The 20,986-nt window shown below is 42.2% G+C and overlaps 1 protein-coding gene across 1 annotated transcript in view; it reads right to left on the reverse strand.

Annotated features, from left to right (window-relative positions):
- Window positions 1-20,986, reverse strand: part of SLC20A2 (solute carrier family 20 member 2) — a 119,621-nt gene that overhangs the window by 6,833 nt on the left and 91,802 nt on the right. Inside the window, exons 9-12 of the mRNA XM_004382088.2 lie at window positions 15,678-15,881; window positions 13,593-14,184; window positions 7,521-7,706; window positions 5,970-6,054 (exon numbers count right to left, since the gene is read on the reverse strand). Of these exons, the coding sequence (XP_004382145.1) occupies window positions 5,970-6,054; window positions 7,521-7,706; window positions 13,593-14,184; window positions 15,678-15,881 (1,067 nt within the window). The remainder of the gene's footprint in view (window positions 1-5,969; window positions 6,055-7,520; window positions 7,707-13,592; window positions 14,185-15,677; window positions 15,882-20,986) is intronic.

Here is a 20,986-nt window from a genome sequence, read left to right on the forward strand (position 1 = left end):
CTTAGAAACCCAACGGGGCAGTTCTACTCTGTCCTGTAGGGTTGCTATGAGTTGGAATTCCAACTATGAGTTGGAATCAACACAACCGCAACGAAGTATAGTGGGCTAGATACTGGGTCCCCCAGCCATGGCCGTGGGTGAGAAATCCTGCCCTGTTCACTGAGCGTACTTCCCTGTGATCTAAAAGTTGATTTGGTCCCACTGAATCACTCTTTTATAATACTGCTGATGTCATTTATTAGCATCTTACTTAAGGTTTTATATTCGTATGTAAATATCACTTTTCATTGTTAATAATCTTTTAAATCAGGTTTTGGTATTAAGGTCATTCAGTATACGCTTTATAGAACAAGTTGGAGAGTTTCTGTTTTGTTTTTTTCTTTCCTACACTGTGGAAACATTTTTATAATATGAGAATTATCTGTTCTTTTAAAACTGAAAAGACCGACTAATGAATTCATCTGAATAGGAGTCAGCAGTGCAACCCCTCCTCTCTGAGCTTTTAGGGGAAAAGAAATGTTCTTGGAGAATTTCCTTAATTTCCCCCTACTGCTCTGGTTAGGTTTTCCATTCTGTTTTTCACTTCTTGTGTCAACATTTGTCATGTATATTTTTGCAGAAAATAATTCATTTCCCAAAGGTTTTCAAACCCTTAGTATAAAGCTGTATGGTTTCTCTTATAATTTAAAAAATTCTCTTCCATATCAGATGTTATAATGTCTTTTTCATGTCTAACAATTTCCCCTCCCTGTTTTCCTTGATGTGATTTTGGTATATGACTTTGGGCGGCCCCTTTCTTCTCCTCTTCCCCATTTTTGTATTTAAATTAATTTATTTTGCTTCCATACTTATTATGTTCTTCTTCCTGTTTGCTCAGAATTTTTATTGTTGTGCACTTTGTATAAAATCCTACTTTGAGTGTTTAGTTCTTTCATTTTCCTTCTGATCAATTAAAGCAATTCATTTAAAAATGTGAATTTTTATCTTAGCGTAACTTTGGCTGCCATAGGCTTTGCTATGTGTACACACACACACATATTTATTTTTTATTATTCGACAAGAAAGCTATCATTGTATTTTTAAAAACTCAGTGATTCAGTTGCTACTTAGAAGAGTATTTGAACATTTCCAAGGGGATACTTTCTTTTTTCAACATATAATTAATTTCTAGTTTAATTTATTGTGATTAGAAATTGTGGTTAGCACAACTTGAGCTTTTAAAAAAAATTTGTAGAGATTCTTATCATGGCTTTCAGAATCTATGATTAATTTTTAAAAATGTTTCATGATACTTGATAAGAAGACATATGATCAGTTGGGTACAAAATACAATACATATTTATTAATTATACTGCTCGAAATATATTGTTCAAATCCTTTGTATTCTTGGTAATTTTGTCTACTTCATTTATCATAGGCTTAGACATGTTAATTTACAAGTTCTAATACCTTCTGCTTTATGTATTTAGTTGTTATGTTATTTGGATCATTAAGGATCAAGAGTATTAGGTCTTCACTATTGATTACCATATTCTTGCAGATATGTCCACATAAATAATGTGCCCGCACACACGTAACACAAGGCATAGCTCACTTATGAAAATAGTGAGGGGGGTTGCGAAGTTAGCAAAAAAAATATGATGTGCATGTTATTTGCATAAAAATATGGTATGTCTTTTGTTAATACAAAATGCTTTTCTTCGCTGGGTTCCAATTTCCCTTTTCATAAACTGAGTATGTTTCCAGCTTAAGGCTGTCTTTATGCATTAACTGCAATAGAATTATTGAGTGGTAGGAGAGCTAGAGAGCAAGAGTCATAAAATTAACTTAGAAATTATAACCCGAAATTTTTAAATCAGTAGTGTTTCCTAGACATGCTGTTCCAAATTCAAAGGCTCGATGCGTGATCGTCTATGTCATCAACAGAGATGACAAGCAGATAACTTGCAAAAAGAATAAACACAAATCACCACAATCTGGAATTAAGAAATGTGGATATCACCACTCTGAATTTCTATGAAAAAGCTCACAAACAAATGTTTACATTCAGCAGTGGTCACTCTCTGTGTTTTATATGTTAGGACTACAGACCAAACTTGACAAAGGCTCACAGAAGGGAAAGTTCGCATACACCTGTGGACAATTTTATTTTCAATATTAGTTTCTATTGCTTTAATTAAAGTTTTGATCTTGATTAGAGATATTATCCCAGGAAAATATCTAATGAACTGAGTCCTCCAATACAACATTAAAAAAATGTATAAACCTCAAACACTTGCAGAATGCAAAACTTACACTTAAAGCAGATTCTCTTAATATCTATGGCTTCTGGAATACAATGTGGTAATACGATTTTTCTAACAATTCTTTTTCCAAATATACATTCAGCTAACATATCATTTAATGTAATGGGGTTTTATAAATGTTTTGAACAGGGTACAACAAAATTTAAATTATGTGCTTATCTATGTTTACTTAGTGATAGAAGGAAGCATGAAAAATGACATCCACCCAGATAAATTCAAATGCTTATTTTAAACAAGAGTTTCCATCTTTTTTCCTGCCAAGTTCCCAACTTTTGGCCACTTTCTAGTGGTGGGGCTCTAAGCAGAAACCTGAAAAGTAGATAGCAGAGGAAGCAAAGAGCTGGATAAATCAAACAGGGTACTTATTCCTGAAAAAACGGATAGGATTCAGTTACGGTTTTCATATGGACATGAATGCCCTTTGGATGTTTCCACATTTCTGGCTGCCCTTACATAAGGCCTCATTCTTAACCCCATCCCACACTTCTCGTACTTCATCCCACACATGCCATTCTGAGACTGTTGCATACAGAAGAAATATGTGGCATAAGAGAAACAGGATTATGGGGTGAATGGCAACTGTCAACTCTTCTTAGCACTTACATTATTTGGACTTTGATGAGAGTCGATTGCTCTTCTATGATACTGCCAAGTAGTTGAGAGCAGGACTCTGTCCCTTACCTATTGCAGTGACTAGCTTTGGGCTTTGTCCAGAAGTCCATGATCAATGATGATATTGATCCAATCAACTAGAATCCAAGCTGAGCTCTGTCTCAAGTCTATTTTATAGATGACACCCACTGTAGTCCCACGTTAAGAAAGCTTGTTTTCAAGTACCAACAGGCTATCTTAATACTACTTATTATAAACTCTAAGGAAATAAAACCTATGGAGCCCCGTAGCCCTGGTGGCGCAGTGGTTAAGAGCTACAGCTGCTAACCAAAAGGTTGGCAGTTTGAATCCACCAGCCCCTCCTTGGAAACCCTATGGGGCAGTTCTATTGTGTCCGATAGGGTCACTATGAGTCAGAATTGACTCGACAGCAACAGGTTTGGTTCTGGTTTTATATTGTCTGTATAGCTATTTTAGAATAATGATAACATACACATTTATTCATTAAGGTCCTGTATGAACTAGACACAAATACCTTCTATAACCCCCTCCCCCTACTGCAGTATAAACACAAGTATTAGGGAAATGACATTTAAAGATAAAATATAAGAGTTTAACTTACATTTTTAATTTTAATTTTAACACTGGAATTTAGTCATATTAGCAAAAATAATATTGTGAGTTTAAACACTTCTTACATTAGCATAGGTAAGACTGCTCATGCAGGTAGGTTAGCAAGCAACAGCAAACAGAAAAACCAAACTTGTACTGTTTGTTCATTCAAGAGATCTTCCAACTGGTGTGAAAGAGTTTGCTTTCACTAGGCTTGGTTAGGCTCAAGTTAATCATTAAAAGACAGTGCAATATTTATCTAAAAGCAGCCCCTGAGACCATTCGTACCTACAGGAAAGTTAAAGCCTATTTCTCTGAGAAGGACTATATTTAATCGCATGCCTTTCTTTGATCCCCACCCCCACCCCATACACAGTGCACGGATGATGAGGTGGGGTAAGGGGGAAGGCAGTCACTTTTTGCCCTGTGAAGTTTTGTATTATTTCAAATATTTCCATAAGCATGTGCTTCTTTTGTAATCTTTTAAACAAGTGAAACTAAAGTTAGAACAACTGATGAATGGCACGCATGTACCTCACCTTCCCCTGCCTTCCTTCTTTGTATTTGAGAGGCAGAACAGCAGAACACTTGAGGGCAGGGCTCCGGGCCCCACTGCCTGGGCTGGAACCTCAGGCGGGTTACTTAATAGCTGTGGAATCTTGGGCAAGTTATTTAACCTTTCTATGCTTCAGTGGAGTCCTGGTGGTGCAGTGGCTAAGAGCGTGGCTGCTAACCAAAAGGTCGGCAGTTCGAAACCACCAGCCGCTCCTTGGAAACCTTATGGGGCAGTTCTACTTTGTCCTGTAACGTCGCTAAGAGCGGTAATCAACTTGACAGCAGTGGGTATGCTTCAGAATTCTCATCCGTAAAACCAGGGTAACATTAGTACCTACCTCAGAAGGTTCTTGGGAGGATAAGTGGGTTAATATCCATGGTACCCTTAAAACAACGCCCAGCACAGAGTACTTCTCTATACATCTTGGCTGTGGTCAGTTACCATGATTACGATCATTATGGCTATGATTAGGAGGCAGTATAGCATGAGGTGAAGTTTAGAATCTCAGATCTATCATGTGCTAATTGTGACCATGGGGAAGAGACTTAACTCTGGAAGCCTCAGTTTTCACATCTGTAAACTGGGACTAAATGACGTATTATGTATATACAAAGCACTAATCACAGTTAACTGGCATTCAGTATATACTCAGTAAGTGGTACTGAGTTTTATCATGATAATTTGTTGGAATTGGGGTTTTTCTATATATGGCAGCAAAAAAAGAAAAGACAAAAAACTTCTTTCCAATGACGCCGATTCTTCATGCCATAGAGTCCCAGCTCTGTCTTAAACATGCTGGCCCACTTAAAATACTTTCATAAACGCTACATCACCTTCACATTTAAAGCACTAAGCCATGAGCGTTTTGTAAGTATTTGTTTACGAACACATCGGTTGGTGTTTTGAAATCTTAGGTAAATGTGGACGGCCGTGCGGGTTTGGGTCGCTGCTGTCCCGGTGCCTAGACCAGTGCCTAACACACAGCAGGTACTGACCGAGGTTTTCTTGAATAATATGAATGAACGAGCCTGTGGAAAACCTGGAAATGGCTTTTGCTTTGTTGAGGTTGGCGAATACTTTTACATGTAGGTGGCCCATTGAAGATATTTTAGAATTCTCTCCAAACACTGAGCGGGCCTGGGTTCTAGTCCTGCCTCAGCCCCAAGTGACCTTGGATAACTACCCGAAATTCACTGAGCTTGTCTCCTCCTCATTATCTTTCAGGTTTCTTATGGCTCCAACATTCTGTCACTACGTCACGGCATCCCCCCTTGGGTAGCCCTGCATTGTAGAGCATAGGACATTGATCAATATTAGAAACTACCCATCATTTGGACTTTAAGTCAGTAAGGTCACTTTGAACACCACATAAGGAAAAACAAAACAAACGGAAACAACCGTTTCTTACAATTCCATTGAGATGATTTCTGTTCATCTCTATCCCCACTGGCACTCCCAGTCCCCTGCAATGGCTGCAAATGAGTGGCACGCCCCCCTTTGAGCCTATGAGTAAGGTTAGCACACACAAGACTTCAGTGCAAGATCCACTGTGGAAACAATGAGAGAGAAACAGGACAGACAGACAGCGTGAAGCTCACAATGACAGACGGAAAGTCCTTGCCGTGCGTGCATCAAAAAAGCAAAGTCGGAACGGTAGAAGGTGTCACATTGCTGAACAAGAAAGCAAGTCTGTGGATCAAATACAAGAGGGACAGTCTGAGATAAGCAGATGTGCCTGCTTCCAACAGACCTTGAGATGAATTTTTCTCACAATCACACACAAAGTGGCACCAGCTTTTCTCAAATCTGCTTGGTGACTACGGCCCGCTGAAAGGCCGGCCCCAGCCACCCTGCTGCAGTGTGGTCCCTCGGCAGAGGCCTACCTTGCAGTGTGTGGTGCTGACAGGAAGCCCGATGTTGGAGGCGACCACCACCGTGAATGCTGAGGCCAGTTCAATGGTGAAGCCACTGTGGGAGGGAGCACAAGGAGACAGTCACACGCACTCTCTGCCTCACCATCACTGACACTCTGAGGGTGCCAGAGTCTCAAAATATTTTGTGGGTCGACTGTTGACTGCTGACTGGGCCAGAACAACATTAACAGAACAAGAAACTGCTTGCTGTATAAAGGCAACGATTCACATTAAGTCTTTGCATTATACTGTTTATAGCCGTAAATAGCCTTGCTTTTCTGATAGGCTTTTCAAAAACCACACATTGTAGTAACTGGGACAGAAACTCCTGCTCTGAAAAAAATGGCTACATTAAATAGTAACTGAGTAACTTCTAAAGTGGCATAGGAAAAACTATGCTTTCATTTTAAAGATGTGTACTTAAGCAAAAAAGTGAATTTTATTAGATTACTAATTTTTTTCAAATCAATCTTCTGAATCTCTTATTAAGATGGATTTCAAGTAGGAAAACTTAAAATTAGAAATAAAAGGAAAAGAACACCTACAATGTTGCAAAAAATGAGACAGAAAGGATTTCTTACAATAGGTAGTTCCAAATTTTGCTTCTTTTCTGAAAGTTTTCCTGTAAGTTTGTTATTTAACCCCTAATATATCTAAAGAATAGGAATAACTGTCTACAAAACAGAATACCCGTAAACCGTTGCCATCAAGTCGATTCCTACTCATAGCAACCCTACAGCACGGAGTGGAACTGTCCCATAGGGTTTCCAAGGAGCACCTGGTGAATTCAAACTGCCGGCTTTTGGTTAGCAGCCGAACTCTTAACCATTACGCCACCAGGGTTTCCACAAAACAGAATGGCCACGTGAAAACATCTGAGAGGACCTCCATGACCCCACCCTAGGATGGTGGGACACATCCTCATCCGGATGAGCCGGAGGAAAGATGGACAAGGATGACAGGTGAGAGCTGGGTTAAGAGGTCAGACTGGGTCTGATGGGGGCCTCCCCAAAGGGAAGAGCAGGGGGGCCGGTGGCCGGAGGATTTTCAGGGAAGGCCGACCTAGGCCCATGGTGTGGTGTGTGTGCTCCATCCCCACGTGCACTCTGGCCCTCAGACTGGGCTAGACCAACAGAGAGTGGGTTGGGGGACTGCAGGGTGGGGCTCTTTGTTCTCTCTTCCCTCCTATTCTGCTTCCCCTTCGTTCCATCTGCCTGCCCTCTCATTTTCTCCCCTCCCTCTTCTCTGAGCCACTGTGGGTAGGGGGCCAGAGGAGGGCAGTGAGAGAGGGTGATGATGGGTAGCATGGGGATCGTGTGGGTGGAGAGCAAAGGCCGGGGGAGCTGTTCTTACCCTCGGCCCCTCTTCCCTGTGACAACCAAGTGCACAGTGGCTGTGCTGAGGGGCAGTGGGGGACAAAGGTGATCATGAGAGAGAGGGTTTTCACACATAACAACCTTGGGTCTGCTGCAGGCCTCAAATGACAAGCCCCGTCCACCCGGCCCAAACCCTTGTGCTTACCTGGATGGTGTGATGGGAGTGAGGTCCTTCCCCATAGTCTGGATCACTCTTCTCCCCCAAATCCAGAGACCTGTACAAATTCCGACTCCTCCATAAAACAGCAGCCAAACGGGGGTGACTGCTTCTTGCAGTACTCCACCTTGTTCGTAAATAAGCCACAAAGCTACCAGGGGACCAATGGCATTACTGCGAAAAAAAGAATGAAAATTCATCATGCAAACAAACGGCAAGGTCCCCAGTATGCAAAGACTTGCCAGTCTTGAGAATGGCCACCCGACTGTATTTGTGGCTCACCTACATAATCTAGTGGCAATAAAAATGATTTACTCATTTTTTTAAAAAGCACGGAAAAACACAAGAAATGAACACAATAACCAAGTTCTTTTTCCTCTTCATTTTTTTCTCAATTTTCTTACCATTTTCACTGACCCCTGGGCTACCGCTACTAATATTAGCTACCGTTTTTGGACAGACCTTTCAGGTCCCACACTATTGGATTACAAACATTATTGCTAACTGTTAATTCTCACAGCCACCCTGAAAACTAGGCATCATCATTCCCACTTCATGGACGAGGACACTGAGGCAGAACTGGGCCTTGAGCTGAGGGCTAACTCAGGTGCTCATGCCCTCTCCCCTAGGCATGCTATCTTCATCCAGGTCCTCAGCAGCCATGCGGAGCATGGCATACAGGCCTGTCTGGGCTTCTCTGGCTTAGTCTTCCTCCTCCCAACCAGCTTGTGTAGGATGAGTGTGGGCTGAGCGTCCCAAGGAATGGCTTCCCAGTCTGCTTCTCTCTAGCTGTTTGGTCCTGGGTGAGTAACTGCACTTTTCTGGGCCTCAGCTTCCTTGTCTCTAAGGTCACCATGTACCTACCTACCTCAAAGGGCTATTTTGAGGAGGATTAAAATAAGTTATAAATGGTTCCTTATTGAGGCCTGGTACAAACTTAATAATCATGTGTTGAATGAATGAATAACTAGCAGAAGCTCCCTTTCCACTGTCAGATTATTTCTAGAATCTTCCTTTCATCAGACCACATCCTGCTCAAAGGCCTCAGTACGAGGCCCAGAACTAGAAGCCACTGCTTTAAACCGCTCACCTGTGGTAACTGCTTCCCAGGCTCTTCCTTCGGCCAGTTTTTGGTTGACTTGTAACTTTTCCATGTGTATATTTTTCTTATCTCCCTAACTGGAGTTTAAATTCCTAAAGGACAGGGATCCAATTCAAAACACTCTGGCAGCACGGGCCTTCAATAAAGAGTGCTTGATGAGGAGGACGACGTGGTGATGTGACAGACAGACAAAACATTATAAAGAGCAGAACAGAACATGGTGCCCAAACAAAATGACATGGAAAGACCCATATGACACTGAGCAAACTTAAAATGCCCAGGTGTCTGAAGAGTCTGGCAGCAAGACTTCTTTAAAATAGAACAGAAATGCAGTTGCACATGTGTAACAGGTATGGAAACCCATAGCTGTAATCTAGAGAGTCATAAACCTGGGCAATAAAAAATGCAACAGAGTGTTTTTGCCTGATTCAGATGAAATATTAGCCCCGCAGGTGAATCCTAGCAGAATTATGATAATAGTGAAAATGTATAGAAGCTGATTATGTATGTGCAGTGCACTGTCTTGAGCACTTTTTACAAAGGAGCTCACTTAGTAATCCTCATGGAATCCCTATGAGACTGGTACTAGTTTTATCTCCATTTTACAGATGGGAAACTGAGGCTTAGGGAAATCAAGTAACTTGTTCTAAGGCCATGCAGCCAGTAAGAAAACGGTACAGGCTCAAACTTGAGGCTCTCGGTCTCCAGGAGGCTACCCGGCTTCCCACAGGCACAGGCCTGGGCACAGAGATGGGCCAGGTGAGGCTGAGGCAGGAAGGTTCATTCCTCACCTGTTTTAACTTCCTCTTTTGAGCAGGGGAGCCCTGGTGGTGCACTGGTTAAGGGCTGGGCTGCTAACCAAAAGGTCAGCAGTTCATATCCACCAGCCGCTCACTAGAAACCCTAGGAGGCAGTTCCACCCTGTCCTATAGGGTCGCTGTAAGTCGGAATCGACTTGACGGCAGCAGGTTTGGTTTGGTGTGGCTTTTGAGCAGGAGAAAAGAAAGCCTGTTACATTATTACATCGGGTTACCCAAGAGCTACGTAGAGCAGCTACAGAGTCTGCATTTTCGGAGCAGGGGAGACTGTAGAGCTGAGGTGGTGCTGAACAATGTAGCTGTTCTCATTCCACAGAAGGAAAACTGTTCAGCCACTCGGCAACGTCCCACTAGTTATCTTACCCAGGGAGTCCAGTCTGACCGTGGGCCGTTCCCAGTCTGGAAGAATCCCCAGGAGTTGTCCCTGAGCTAGAGCCCTCCCTCAGCGCTCCACCCCAGGTCAAGACTCCTGGGCCTTGCACATCCCCCAACTCCCCAAAGTAGACTCTGCCTGCAGCATAGCCAGCGGGTAGTTACTTAGCATGGTCCTTGGGCCAGTCCGTGCCCATGTATCCCGTGCTCTGATCCCACCTCTGCTTGTACCACCACTGCTGCAAGCATGTCTGCTGCCACAGAGAACAGTGGACACGGGTGCACACTTGCTGCCCGCCTGTCAGCACTGGGCTCTCAGTACTTTACAGATACAGACTCCTTTTTTGCGTCTGTGTGTTTAAAAATATACAGTCATACGCCATTTCAGCAATTTCTACATGTACGTCTCAGTGACATTGATTACATTCTTCAAGTTGTGCAAACATTTTTGCCATCCTTCACTAAATTGTTCCACCACCATTGACTTAAAATCACTGCCCCTTACGTTTCTCATCTAACCTTTCAAGTTGCTGTTGTCAATTTGATCTCACATAGATAATTCTTTAAAAGAGCCCAATGCTCAAGACAGACATGCTTTATTTATTAAGATAAACTATTTTTTGGTACAAAGTCTTCAGGGGACAGTTTTGGTTTAAGGTTTAAAGTTTAATATCTCAGGGCAATAGTTTTGGGAGCTCATCCAGCCTCTATGGCTCCAGAAAGTCTGGATTACATTTATAATTTGAGATTCTGTTCTGCATTCTTCCCCCTTTTGATCAGGCTTCTCCTATAGAATCTTTGATCAAAATGCAGATACTGACTCTTTTAATGCTTACAACAATCCTGTCAGGGAGATGCTGCTTTCCCTATCTTATGGGTGAGGAAACTAAGGCAAGACAGAGTAAATAGTCCAGCACAACTAGACAGTGACCAGCTACCACCACCGACTGCTCTGATAGGGATCACAATAGAGGGTCCTGGACAGACAGAGCTAGAGAAAAATGGAGAACAAAATTCTAACTCACAAAAAAAAAAAAGGCCAGACTTACTGGTCTGACAGAGACTGGAGAAACCCTGAGAGTATGGCCCCTGGACACCCTTATAGCTCAGTAATGAAGTCACTCCTGAGGTTCACCCTTCAGCCAAAGATTAGACAGGCCCATAAAACAAAACGAGACTAAATGCGCACACCAGCCCAGGGGCAAGGACAAGAAGATAGGAGGGGAGAGGAAAGCTGGTAATAGGGAACCCAAGGTCAAGAAGGGAGAGTGCTGATGTGTCATGGGGTTGGCGAACAATGTTGCAAAACAATATATATATTAATTGTTTCATGAGAAACTAGTTTGCTCTGTAAACCTTCATCTAAAGTACAATAAAAAAAATTCCAACGCTGTCCCTTGAACATTCAACCTCCTTGCTATGCTACCTCCAGCAAAAGAAAATCTTAGCCAGAAAATTTTGGAACTCTAAGAATGAACCAAGGGGGATTAAGTAATCACGTTTGCAGTAATTTTGAGAGCCCCAAATTAAACTAGATTCATGTTTTTGTGTATGTGTATGAGTTCTTGTCAGGAAAAAAAAATGACGGTGTTAAAGTGTCTTGAAAAGGAAAAAAGAGATAGTAAATATATAACATTTCCTCTACGTAAAATGCTGTTGTCCTGTTTCTGTCTGACAAACTCCTGTTAAAGCCTCTAGGACCCTGCTACAATGTCACCTCTCCGGAAGCTTTTTCTCTCAGCTCCCCCAGACAGAGCTGGTCCCCCTCCTCTGTCCTCTCTCAGAGCTCATTTATCGCTCATCACACTAGTTATTGTTCACGTCTGCTCTCCCTTAGGCCCTGAACAAAGGGAGCACACAGACCATATTTTATTCATCTTTCTAGCTCCAGGGCTTCATGCAAGATCTGGCACATAGTAGGTGCTCCATAAATGTTTGCTGACTAAGTGAATGAGTGGGAAGCTGCTAAGTGACCAGTCTAATACTTTGTTTGAAGTTATGAAAACATCTTTTTGTAACACACTGCAAATTTTAAATGAATAAAGAACTGATTTGAGGGTGTAGAAAGGTCTGCTTCCAGGTAGATGCTGAGTACACATGACAAGTCACCTCTTTGAAAGTTCTCATAAACTTACTGATTTGACAAATCTCATTCTTTCTGTTTCTTCCTTGTTTCCCACACCCTTCAATTCTGGGGTGCTCAGGGCTCAGGTCCTCTCTCCTCTAGCTACACTCACTCCCTAGGTGCTCCATCCCAGTCTCATACTCTTAGCAGACAAAGGAGTCCCAGCCTGGACCTGTCCCCTGAACTTCAGACTCACACAGCCAGAGCCCACTCAACCTTGTCGCTTGGCTATCAAAGGCATCTCAAACTTAAAACCAGTCAAACCAGTTGCCGTAGAGTCAACTCCAACTCATGGCAACCCCATGTATGTCAGAGCAGAACTGTGCTTTGTAGGGTTTTCAACAGCTGATTTTTTGGAAGTAGATTGCCAGGTCTTTCTTCTGAGGTGCCTCTGGGTGGACTTGAATCGCCAACTATTCAGTTAGCAGCCAATGGCATTAACTGTTTGTACCATGCAGGGGCTCCACCTCAAACTTAACACGTCCAAACCTGCTTCTCTCACAGGCGCCCCTTCTAATAAGTGGCCACTCCATTCTTAGGTTTCTTAGTCCAAAATGGTGGGGTTCAGCCTGCTTCTTCTCTTTCTCTCACAGCCCATACCTAATCTGTCAGCATATTCTACTGGTTCTACCTTCAAAATATACCCAGGTTCTATCTGTGCTGCCACGCGCTGGTCCAAGCCATATCACTTCTCCCCTGAATTCTTGCAATAACCTCCTAACTGGTCTCCCTACTTGTGCCCTTGTTTCCTGTGAGTCTATTCACAAAACAAAAGCCAGAGTGATCCTGTTAAATGCGGATCATGTTGACCTCTGCTCAAAACCTCCGATGGCTCCCCTCTCTCTAGAGCAAAAACTCCTCTGTTTATACAGCCCTGCATATGCTGGGCCTCTGTGACTCAATGATCTTGCTGTCTACACTTTCCCCTCCATGGCCTCCTTGCTGTTTCTGGAATGCACCAGGTGCACTTCTGCTTCAGGCCTTTGCCCCTGCTGGTCCCTCTTCCGGAATACTCTTGCCCCAGATGCCCATGGCTGGCTCCCTCACTCCCTTCACATGGCACTGGGCCAACCCTTCCCTGAGCAGCTAATCTAAAACTGCAATCCCCCAAGTGTCCCTGTTCCCTTTTCCACTTTATTTTTCCCTTTAACATTTATCACTGTTTATCATCTTAGATGGTGGCTGGGTAGTGCAAGCGGTTTGCGCTCAACTGCTAACCTACACATGGGGTCACCAAGAGTCGGAACTGACCTGACAACAACTTACAACATTAACCTCAAGGTTGGCAGTTTGAACGTACCTAGCAACAGCACAGAAGAGGGGCATGGTGATCTGCTTCCATAAAGATTACAGCCAAGGAAACCCTCTGGGGCAGTTCTACTCTATAAGACACGGGGTCGCCAGGAGTCAGAATCGACTTGATGGCAACGGGTTTGGTATTTTGGGTATCATCCTAGACATGCTACTTATTTATTTGTTTAGTGTCTGTTAGCATTCCCACCCCCCGACTAGAATGTGATCTCCTTAACGGCAGGGATTTTTGTCTAACTTGGTCACTGCTGTACCCCAGCACCCAAATTAGTACCTGGCACATGGCAGACCCTCAGTACATCGTTGCTGAATGAAGGAATCAACGTACTTACCTCACGTCATTGCCACCGTGGGCAAACGATCCGAAACAGGCAGTAAGGACTTGCAGGAAATGGAACAGGAGGTGCACCTCTGCTGTGTCTTTCTCCTCCTTCTCCTCTTCTATGGGGTCCTCCCGAGGCTGGTCAGGATCGGTCAGCTCAGACGCCAGCTTCATTTCCACACCTCCCTCTTCTGCCTCTATCTCAGCCTCCGCTACCGCGTTGCAGTAGCTTGAGTAGCTGTCATAGCGAAGTCTCTTTTTAGAATAGGACACGGTGTCACCCACCAGCTTTTCACTGTCCTCCGGTGCAGACGACAAATCGACAGCTTTAAAAGTGGAGTGCACTGGCATCCCACAAATGGCCGCTGTGTAGCACGTGTAACTGTTATTTCGCCGTAGCAACCTATAGTTGTTTTCCTGGGCGGGCTTCTCCTCAGGCCCCCTGTCTACGTGGATTTTGTGCAGTAAGTCTTTGTAGAGCCCCGAGTCTTTGTGCACAGTGTGGTACACATGACTGTCATTCCTCGTGTGGCCATCAAAACCAAATGTGCCGTTGGAGATGGGCGACTTTGCAGAGCCATGAGTCATGGACAGCGCCCTTCCTGAAAAGGGGGTGAAAACAGCTTACTTTTCTGGCCTTTTGAATATAAAATCACGTCTGGGAGGAAACACTCTCCCCACCACCTCCAGAGTTTAATGGTGGCTCTCTCTAGAAGGTCGGATTATGAGTGGCCTTTAATTTTTCTCTATACTTTAACATGTTTTTTCTAAATTGACTATGAAGGACATGTAATATAGTTAAAATAAAATTAAAAAAAAAAAAAAGAAACTTAGAACCAAATGGGCAACTCCTATCCAAAAGCAAGAAGAGAAGGCAGGAAGGGTCAGGAACTGGACGAATGGACACAGGGAACCCGGGGTGGAAAGAGGGAGTGTGCTGTCACATTGTGGGGATTGCAACCAATGTCACAAAACAATGTGTGTATAAACGTCTGAATGAGAAATTAACCTGAGCTGCAAACTTTCACCTAAAGCACAATACAATTTTAAAAAAAGAGTAGAAACATATAACAAAAGGGTACAACTACCAACGCAGTACTTTTTAAAAAGATGTTATTTAAGCGCTCCTAAAGGGTGTCTTTCTGAAATTACCACTGTTTCCTGCGTCTGGATACCAACAAAGGGAGAATCCTTAAGAGGAACCTAGTTTAGAAAAACTCCACATACGAGGGACACAACTCCAGATATTATACCAAACTTGATGCCATCGAGTTCATTCTGACTCATAGCGACCCTACGGAACAGAGAAGAACTGCCCCAGAGGGTTTCTAAGGAGTGGCTGGTGGATTCAAACTGCCGACCTTTTGGTTAGCAGCCGAACTCTTAACCACTATGCCACCAGGGTTTCCCCAGATATTATAGGTGCTCCTTAAAAGGCCAATAATGACAGTCAGAACGTAGGATCTGTCATACTGGTGGGGAACAATTAATTTGTTTTCTTTGGCCAAGTCAAGGGCTGCACCTCCAGGAAGCTGGTGCCAGGGGCCACCTTGCAGGGAGGTAAAAGCGGCCTGAAGAGCCTTGGGCAGAGGCTGGGCTTGCCCACAATTGTCCACAAATGTCATGGGACAAAAGGACATGCCAGGATGGTCTTGATGTTTTCTAAGGTTTCTGTGATCCTATGGTGGGAATGATCTCCTCAGATCCAATGTTACCTTTCTCTACGTGTCTTCCATGAGGAAGGCAACCTTAGTAAGCTGAGCAAACCCATCTTCAGCAATTAGGTAAGCCCTGCAGCATGGACAATACGCATGGGCAGCTGAGTAAGCACTGCTCAGAGACACAGGCTGTGGGCCCCGGCGCCTCTGATAAGACTATAAATATCTCTTGGAAGAAAATCACAGGACAAGCATAACTGTGCTCTGTTGACTGAAGAATGGTTTCCCAAGGCCTTTTTAGCCTCTGGGTTTTTCTCAAAACATAAAGTTGGGGGCAACTTTTAAAAACCTGACTGCCCGTGCCCAGACCCGGCTGGTTACCCCTAGGAACTTCTCTCTGCCACCATGCAAACCCAAGCCCTGGGCACACATCTTACCATAAGGGACCCGAGGATGGTTTCCCACTGGTGCGCCTTCTGAGGTCCCAGAGGTCTCCCCGGCCGACCCCGTGAGAGGGACAGTGCTGTCGTCATTAGCCTTGGCACCTGGCAGTTCTTTAAATACTGGGGACTCCACTTCCTGAACTTTATTGACACTTTCATCAGATACTCGTGATAAAGTGCCTTCTTTTTGCAATTTGCCTAAGGAAAATAAAGTCGTAACTGAAAATTTTGGAAGAGAATTCTTGGGACTAAAAAATGAACATATATCTTTATACTTTAGTACTTACTTTGGAAACAAACAAACAAATGTAAGTTATATAGACAGGGAAAATAAAGTGCAAAGTTCAATTAATTATCCAGATAATTCAAGCCAGAAAACAAGGTTATGAGGGCAAAGATGGGGGCTTAGGACCTGAATTATCCTATTCAAAAACAACACAAAAGAGAGGGTTAGGTTATAAAACCAAAGTCCCTTTTAGGCCTAATGTTCTATAACTCTTCAACCATCTGGACTGGCCTTCTATTTTCTTAAACTAATTTCAGAATCACTGAAATGTTCATCCTTTTTTGTCTTCACAGATAATGTTATATAGCACGTCTGGTTTTCTTGTTCAATAAGTTATTGGTCTCAAACTTCTTCAGGTTACCAAATCTTAAGAAGTGAGTAGATTTTCTTCCTCAAAAGGAACAGGGAGATCCTATGTACTTTTTAAAATCACTTACTTTCAAAAGAAATAAGGGATTTTAAAAATGATTTTAAAGAGCACTAGCGTTCTTTTTAATCACATCTGATACATGGTGCTGCTAATTTAATTATTTTGTTGCTTGCAAATTATCCTGAGCAAATTTGTATGCTCTCGCCTATAGATCTGAATTAGAAATATACTTCAGTTCCTCTTCTGGATAAACACTATATCTATATCTAATCTATATATATCTCCACAGGAGAAAGACCTGATAATGTGCTTCCATAAAGATTACAGCCAAGAAAACCCTATGAGACAGTCCTACTCTGTCACATGGGGTCACTATGAGTTGGAATCAACTCAATGACACCCAATAACAACAACAACATATCTATAATCTATATCTGTATCTAAGCTCTATATCTACCTAGAGAGTCAGATATATAGAGATTTTTTTAAAAAGAAATTTATTTCATATACTACAGGGAACACACACAAAAAAAAGGTACATAAATTTCTGACCTCAGCTTACAGTGTAGATGAGAGAAGATACTATTTATGAGACAGACAGATGAGAGAAGATAATAATTGTAACAATATTAGTTATGATGTTATATGACACATAACGATAACAATAATACCTAACACTTATATAAGACAAGTATTATTGTTATTTTCTTCATTTTATTAATGAGCAAACTGAGGCACAGAGACAGTAAGTAATTTGCCCAAGGTCACACAGCTGGTAGGTGGAAGACAAAGCCAAGATTCAAATGCAGGCAGTTTAGCCTTAATCATTAGGTTGTGCTTAAAAAAAAACAACAAAAAACAGGAAACTATACTGAAATTATTAAACAAGTATTGATAATAAATCTCTTGGGAAGTCAGGATGAGGAAGACTATCAATGCAAAGATTTCTGAGGTCTATTTTGACATGACCATTCAGCTATTAGAACAGCCTTTAAAAATCAAAGCATTTAAATATATTTTATCACCCCCACTGGGCTGAACAAGATACACAGTATGTTTAAGGATGGCTCATCTTAGGCTGGTACTCTGTGTTTATGATAAGGTCGTATTTATTCTCAGCATAGAGCAGGAAGCATCTACGTACATAAGGAGAGGATGAAGAAGCTGATTATCAATCCATCATCCATGTGGTGGAGCCCTGGTGGCACAGGGGTTGAGGACACAGCTGCTAGCCAAAAGGTCAGGAGTTCTAATTCACCAGCCCCTCCCTGGAAGCTCTATGGGACAGTTCTATTCTGTTCTATAGGGTTGGTATAAGCTGGAATCTACTTGAGGGCAACAGGTTTTTGGTTTTGGACCCACATGGCTTCACTGTTGTTTTGAAGTTGTATGTATTAATACGGATTTTTTAATGATTAACTTTTAAATTTACATGCAACTGAATTGCATGTGGGTATACATAATTCTGTTTTAACATATGTATAGATTAGTGTAACCACCATCACAATCAGGATACAGAAAGGTTCCATCACCCCACTAAAATTCCCTTTGTAGGCAGATCCAATGCCCAATCCTAACCCTTGGCAATCACTGATCTGTTCTCTGTCCCTATAGTTTTGCCTTTTCCAGAATGTTATATAAATGAAATCATACAGTATGTAAAATTGAGATTGGCTTCTTTTACTCAGTATAATACCTTTGAAAATTCATCCATGTTGTTGCATATAAAAGTAGTTCACTCCTTTTTATTGCTGAGTGGTATTCTAACGGATAGAGGTACCAAGGTTTGTTTACCCTTTCATCCACTGAAGGACATCTAAGTTATTTCCAGTTTGGGGTGATTACAAATAGAGCTGCTATAAACATTCATGGACAGGTTTTTGTGTAAATGTAAGTTTTCATTTCTCTAGGGTAAATACTTAGGAGTGGACCAGGTCATACGGGAAGTGTATAATTAACCTTGTAAGAAACTGTCAAACTGTGTTCCAGAATGGCTGTAACATTCTGCATTCTCACCAGCAAGCTATGGGAGTTCCAGCTGCTCTGCATCCTTAACAGCACTTGCTATTGTCAGTTTGGTTTTTTCTTTTTTTTAAGCCATTCAAATAAGTGTGTAGTGATATCTCTTTGTGGTTTTAATCTGCATTTCCCTGATAACTGGTGATGAGTGTTTTTTCATGGGCTTATTTGCCATCTGTGTATCTTTTTCGGTGAAGTGTCTGTTCAAATCTTTTGACTATTTTTAACTGGGCTGTCTGTTTTCTTCCTATTGAGTTTTTAGATTTCATTTTATATTCTGGATACAAGTCCTTTGCAGATTTGTGATTTCCAAACATCTTCTCCCAGTCTGGACTTTGCCTTTTCATTCCCTTAATAGTTTTCCTCACACAGCAAAAGTTTTAAATTTTTTTCTTCATTTTTTCTCATACAAATATTTATACATACATTGTTATGTGACTCTAATTGCTCTCCCCATACTGTGACAGCACACTCCTCCTTTCCACCCCTGATTCGCTGTGTCCATTCAACCCTCTTAACCCTCTCTGCCTTCCCATCTCACCTCCGGACAAAAGCTCCCCGTTTAGTCTCTTGTATCTACTTGAGCTAAGAGGCACATTCCTCACGAGTATCCCTTTATGTCCCACAGTCCAGTCCAATCCCTGTCTGAAGAGTTGGCCTTGGAAATTATTTTAGTTCTGGGCTGATAGAGAATCTAGGGGCCATGCTTTCCAGGGTTCCTCCAGTCTCAGTCAGATCATTAAGTCTGGTCTTCTTACTAAAATTTGAGTTTTGCACCCCACCTTTCTCCTGCTCCATCCGGGACTCTCTGTTGTGTTCCCTGTCAGGGCGGTCACTGGTGATAGCTGGGCACCATCTAGTTCTTCTGGTCTCAGGCTGATGAAGTCTCTGGTTTATGTGGCCCTTTCTGTCTCTTGGGCTAATACTTTCCATGTGTATTTGGTGTTCTTCATTCTCCTTTACTCCAGGTGGTTGGGACCAATTGATGCATCTTAGATGGCCGCTTGCAAGCTTTTAAGACCCCAGACACCACACACCAAAGTAGGGTGCAGAACATTTTCTTAAGAAGCTTTGTTATGCCGATTGACCTAGATGTCCCAAGAAAGCATGATCCTCAGACCCCTACCCCTGCTACTCTGTCCCTCAAAGTGTTTGACGGTATTCAGGAAACTTCTTAGCTTTAGTTTAGTCCAGTGCTGCTGACTTCCCTGTAGTGTGTGCTGTCCTTCCCTTCACCTAAGATCATTCTTGTCTACTATCTAGCTAGTGAATAACCCTCACCCTCCCTCCCCACCCTCATAACCATCAAACAATGTCTTCTTCTGTGTTTAAACCTTTTCTTGAGTTCTTATAATAGCGGTCTTATACAATATTTGTCCTTTTGTGATTGACTAATTTCACTCAGCATAATGCCTTCCAGATTCATCCATGTTATGAGACATTTCACAGATTCCTTATTGTTCTTTATCATTGCGTAGTATTACATTGTGTGAATATACCATAATTTGTTTATCCATTCATCTGTTGATGGGCACCTAGATTGTTTCCATCTTTGTGTTGTTGTGAACAGTGCTGCAGTGAACATGGGTGCGCATATATATCTCTTCGTGTGATGGCTCTTATTTCTCTACGATATATTCCAAGGAGCGGGATAGCTGGATCTAATGGTACTTCTATTCCTAGGTTTCTAAGGAAGCGCCAAATCGATTTCCAAAGTGGTTGTAACATTTTACATTCCCACCAACAGTGTATAAGTGTTCCAGTCTCTCCACAACCTCTCCAGCATTATTTTGTGTTTTCTTGGGTTAATGCTAGCCTTGTTGGGGTGAGATGATATCTCATTGTAGTTTTGATGTGCATTTCTCTAATGGCTAATGACCGCGAGCATTTCTTCATGTGTTTGTTAGCTGCCTGAATGCCTTCTTTGGTGAAGTGTCTGTTCATATTCTTTGCCCATTTTTTAATTGGGTTATTTGTCTTTTTGTTGTTGAGGTTTTGCAGTATCTTATAGATTTTAGAGATTAGATGCTGACTGGATTTGTCGTAGCCAAAATTTTTTTCCAAGTCTGTAGGTTGTCTTTCGACTCTTTTGGTGAAGTTTTTTGATAAGCATAAGTGTTTGATTTTTAGGAGCTCCCATTTATCTAGTCTCTCTTCTGGTGCTTGTGCAGTGTTACTTATGGTTCATATTGTGTTTATGCCATGTTTTAGGGCTCCTAGCATTGTCCTTATTTTTTCTTCCATGATCTTTATTGTTTCTGATTCTATATTTAAGTCTTTGATCCATTTTGAGTTAGTTTTTGTCCATGGTGTGAGGTATGGGTCTTGTTTTCAGTTTTTTGCAGATGAATATCCAGTTATGCCAGCATCATTTGTTAAAGTGACCGTCTTCTCCCCAATTAACAGACTTTGGGCCTTTGTCACGTATCAGCTGCTCACAGGTGGATGAGCTTATATCTGGATTCTCAACTCTGTTCCATTGGTCTATGCATCTGCTGCTGTACCAGTACCAGGCTGTTTTGACTACCGTGGCACTATAACAGTTTCTAAAATCAGGTAGTGTGAGGCCTCCCACTTCGTTCTTCTTCTTGAGTAATGCTTTAGTTATTCGGGGCCTCTTCCCTTTCC

The sequence above is a fragment of the Trichechus manatus genome, unplaced genomic scaffold (assembly GCF_000243295.1).
Source record: "Trichechus manatus latirostris isolate Lorelei unplaced genomic scaffold, TriManLat1.0 scaffold00090, whole genome shotgun sequence".
Lineage (NCBI taxonomy): Eukaryota > Metazoa > Chordata > Mammalia > Sirenia > Trichechidae > Trichechus > Trichechus manatus.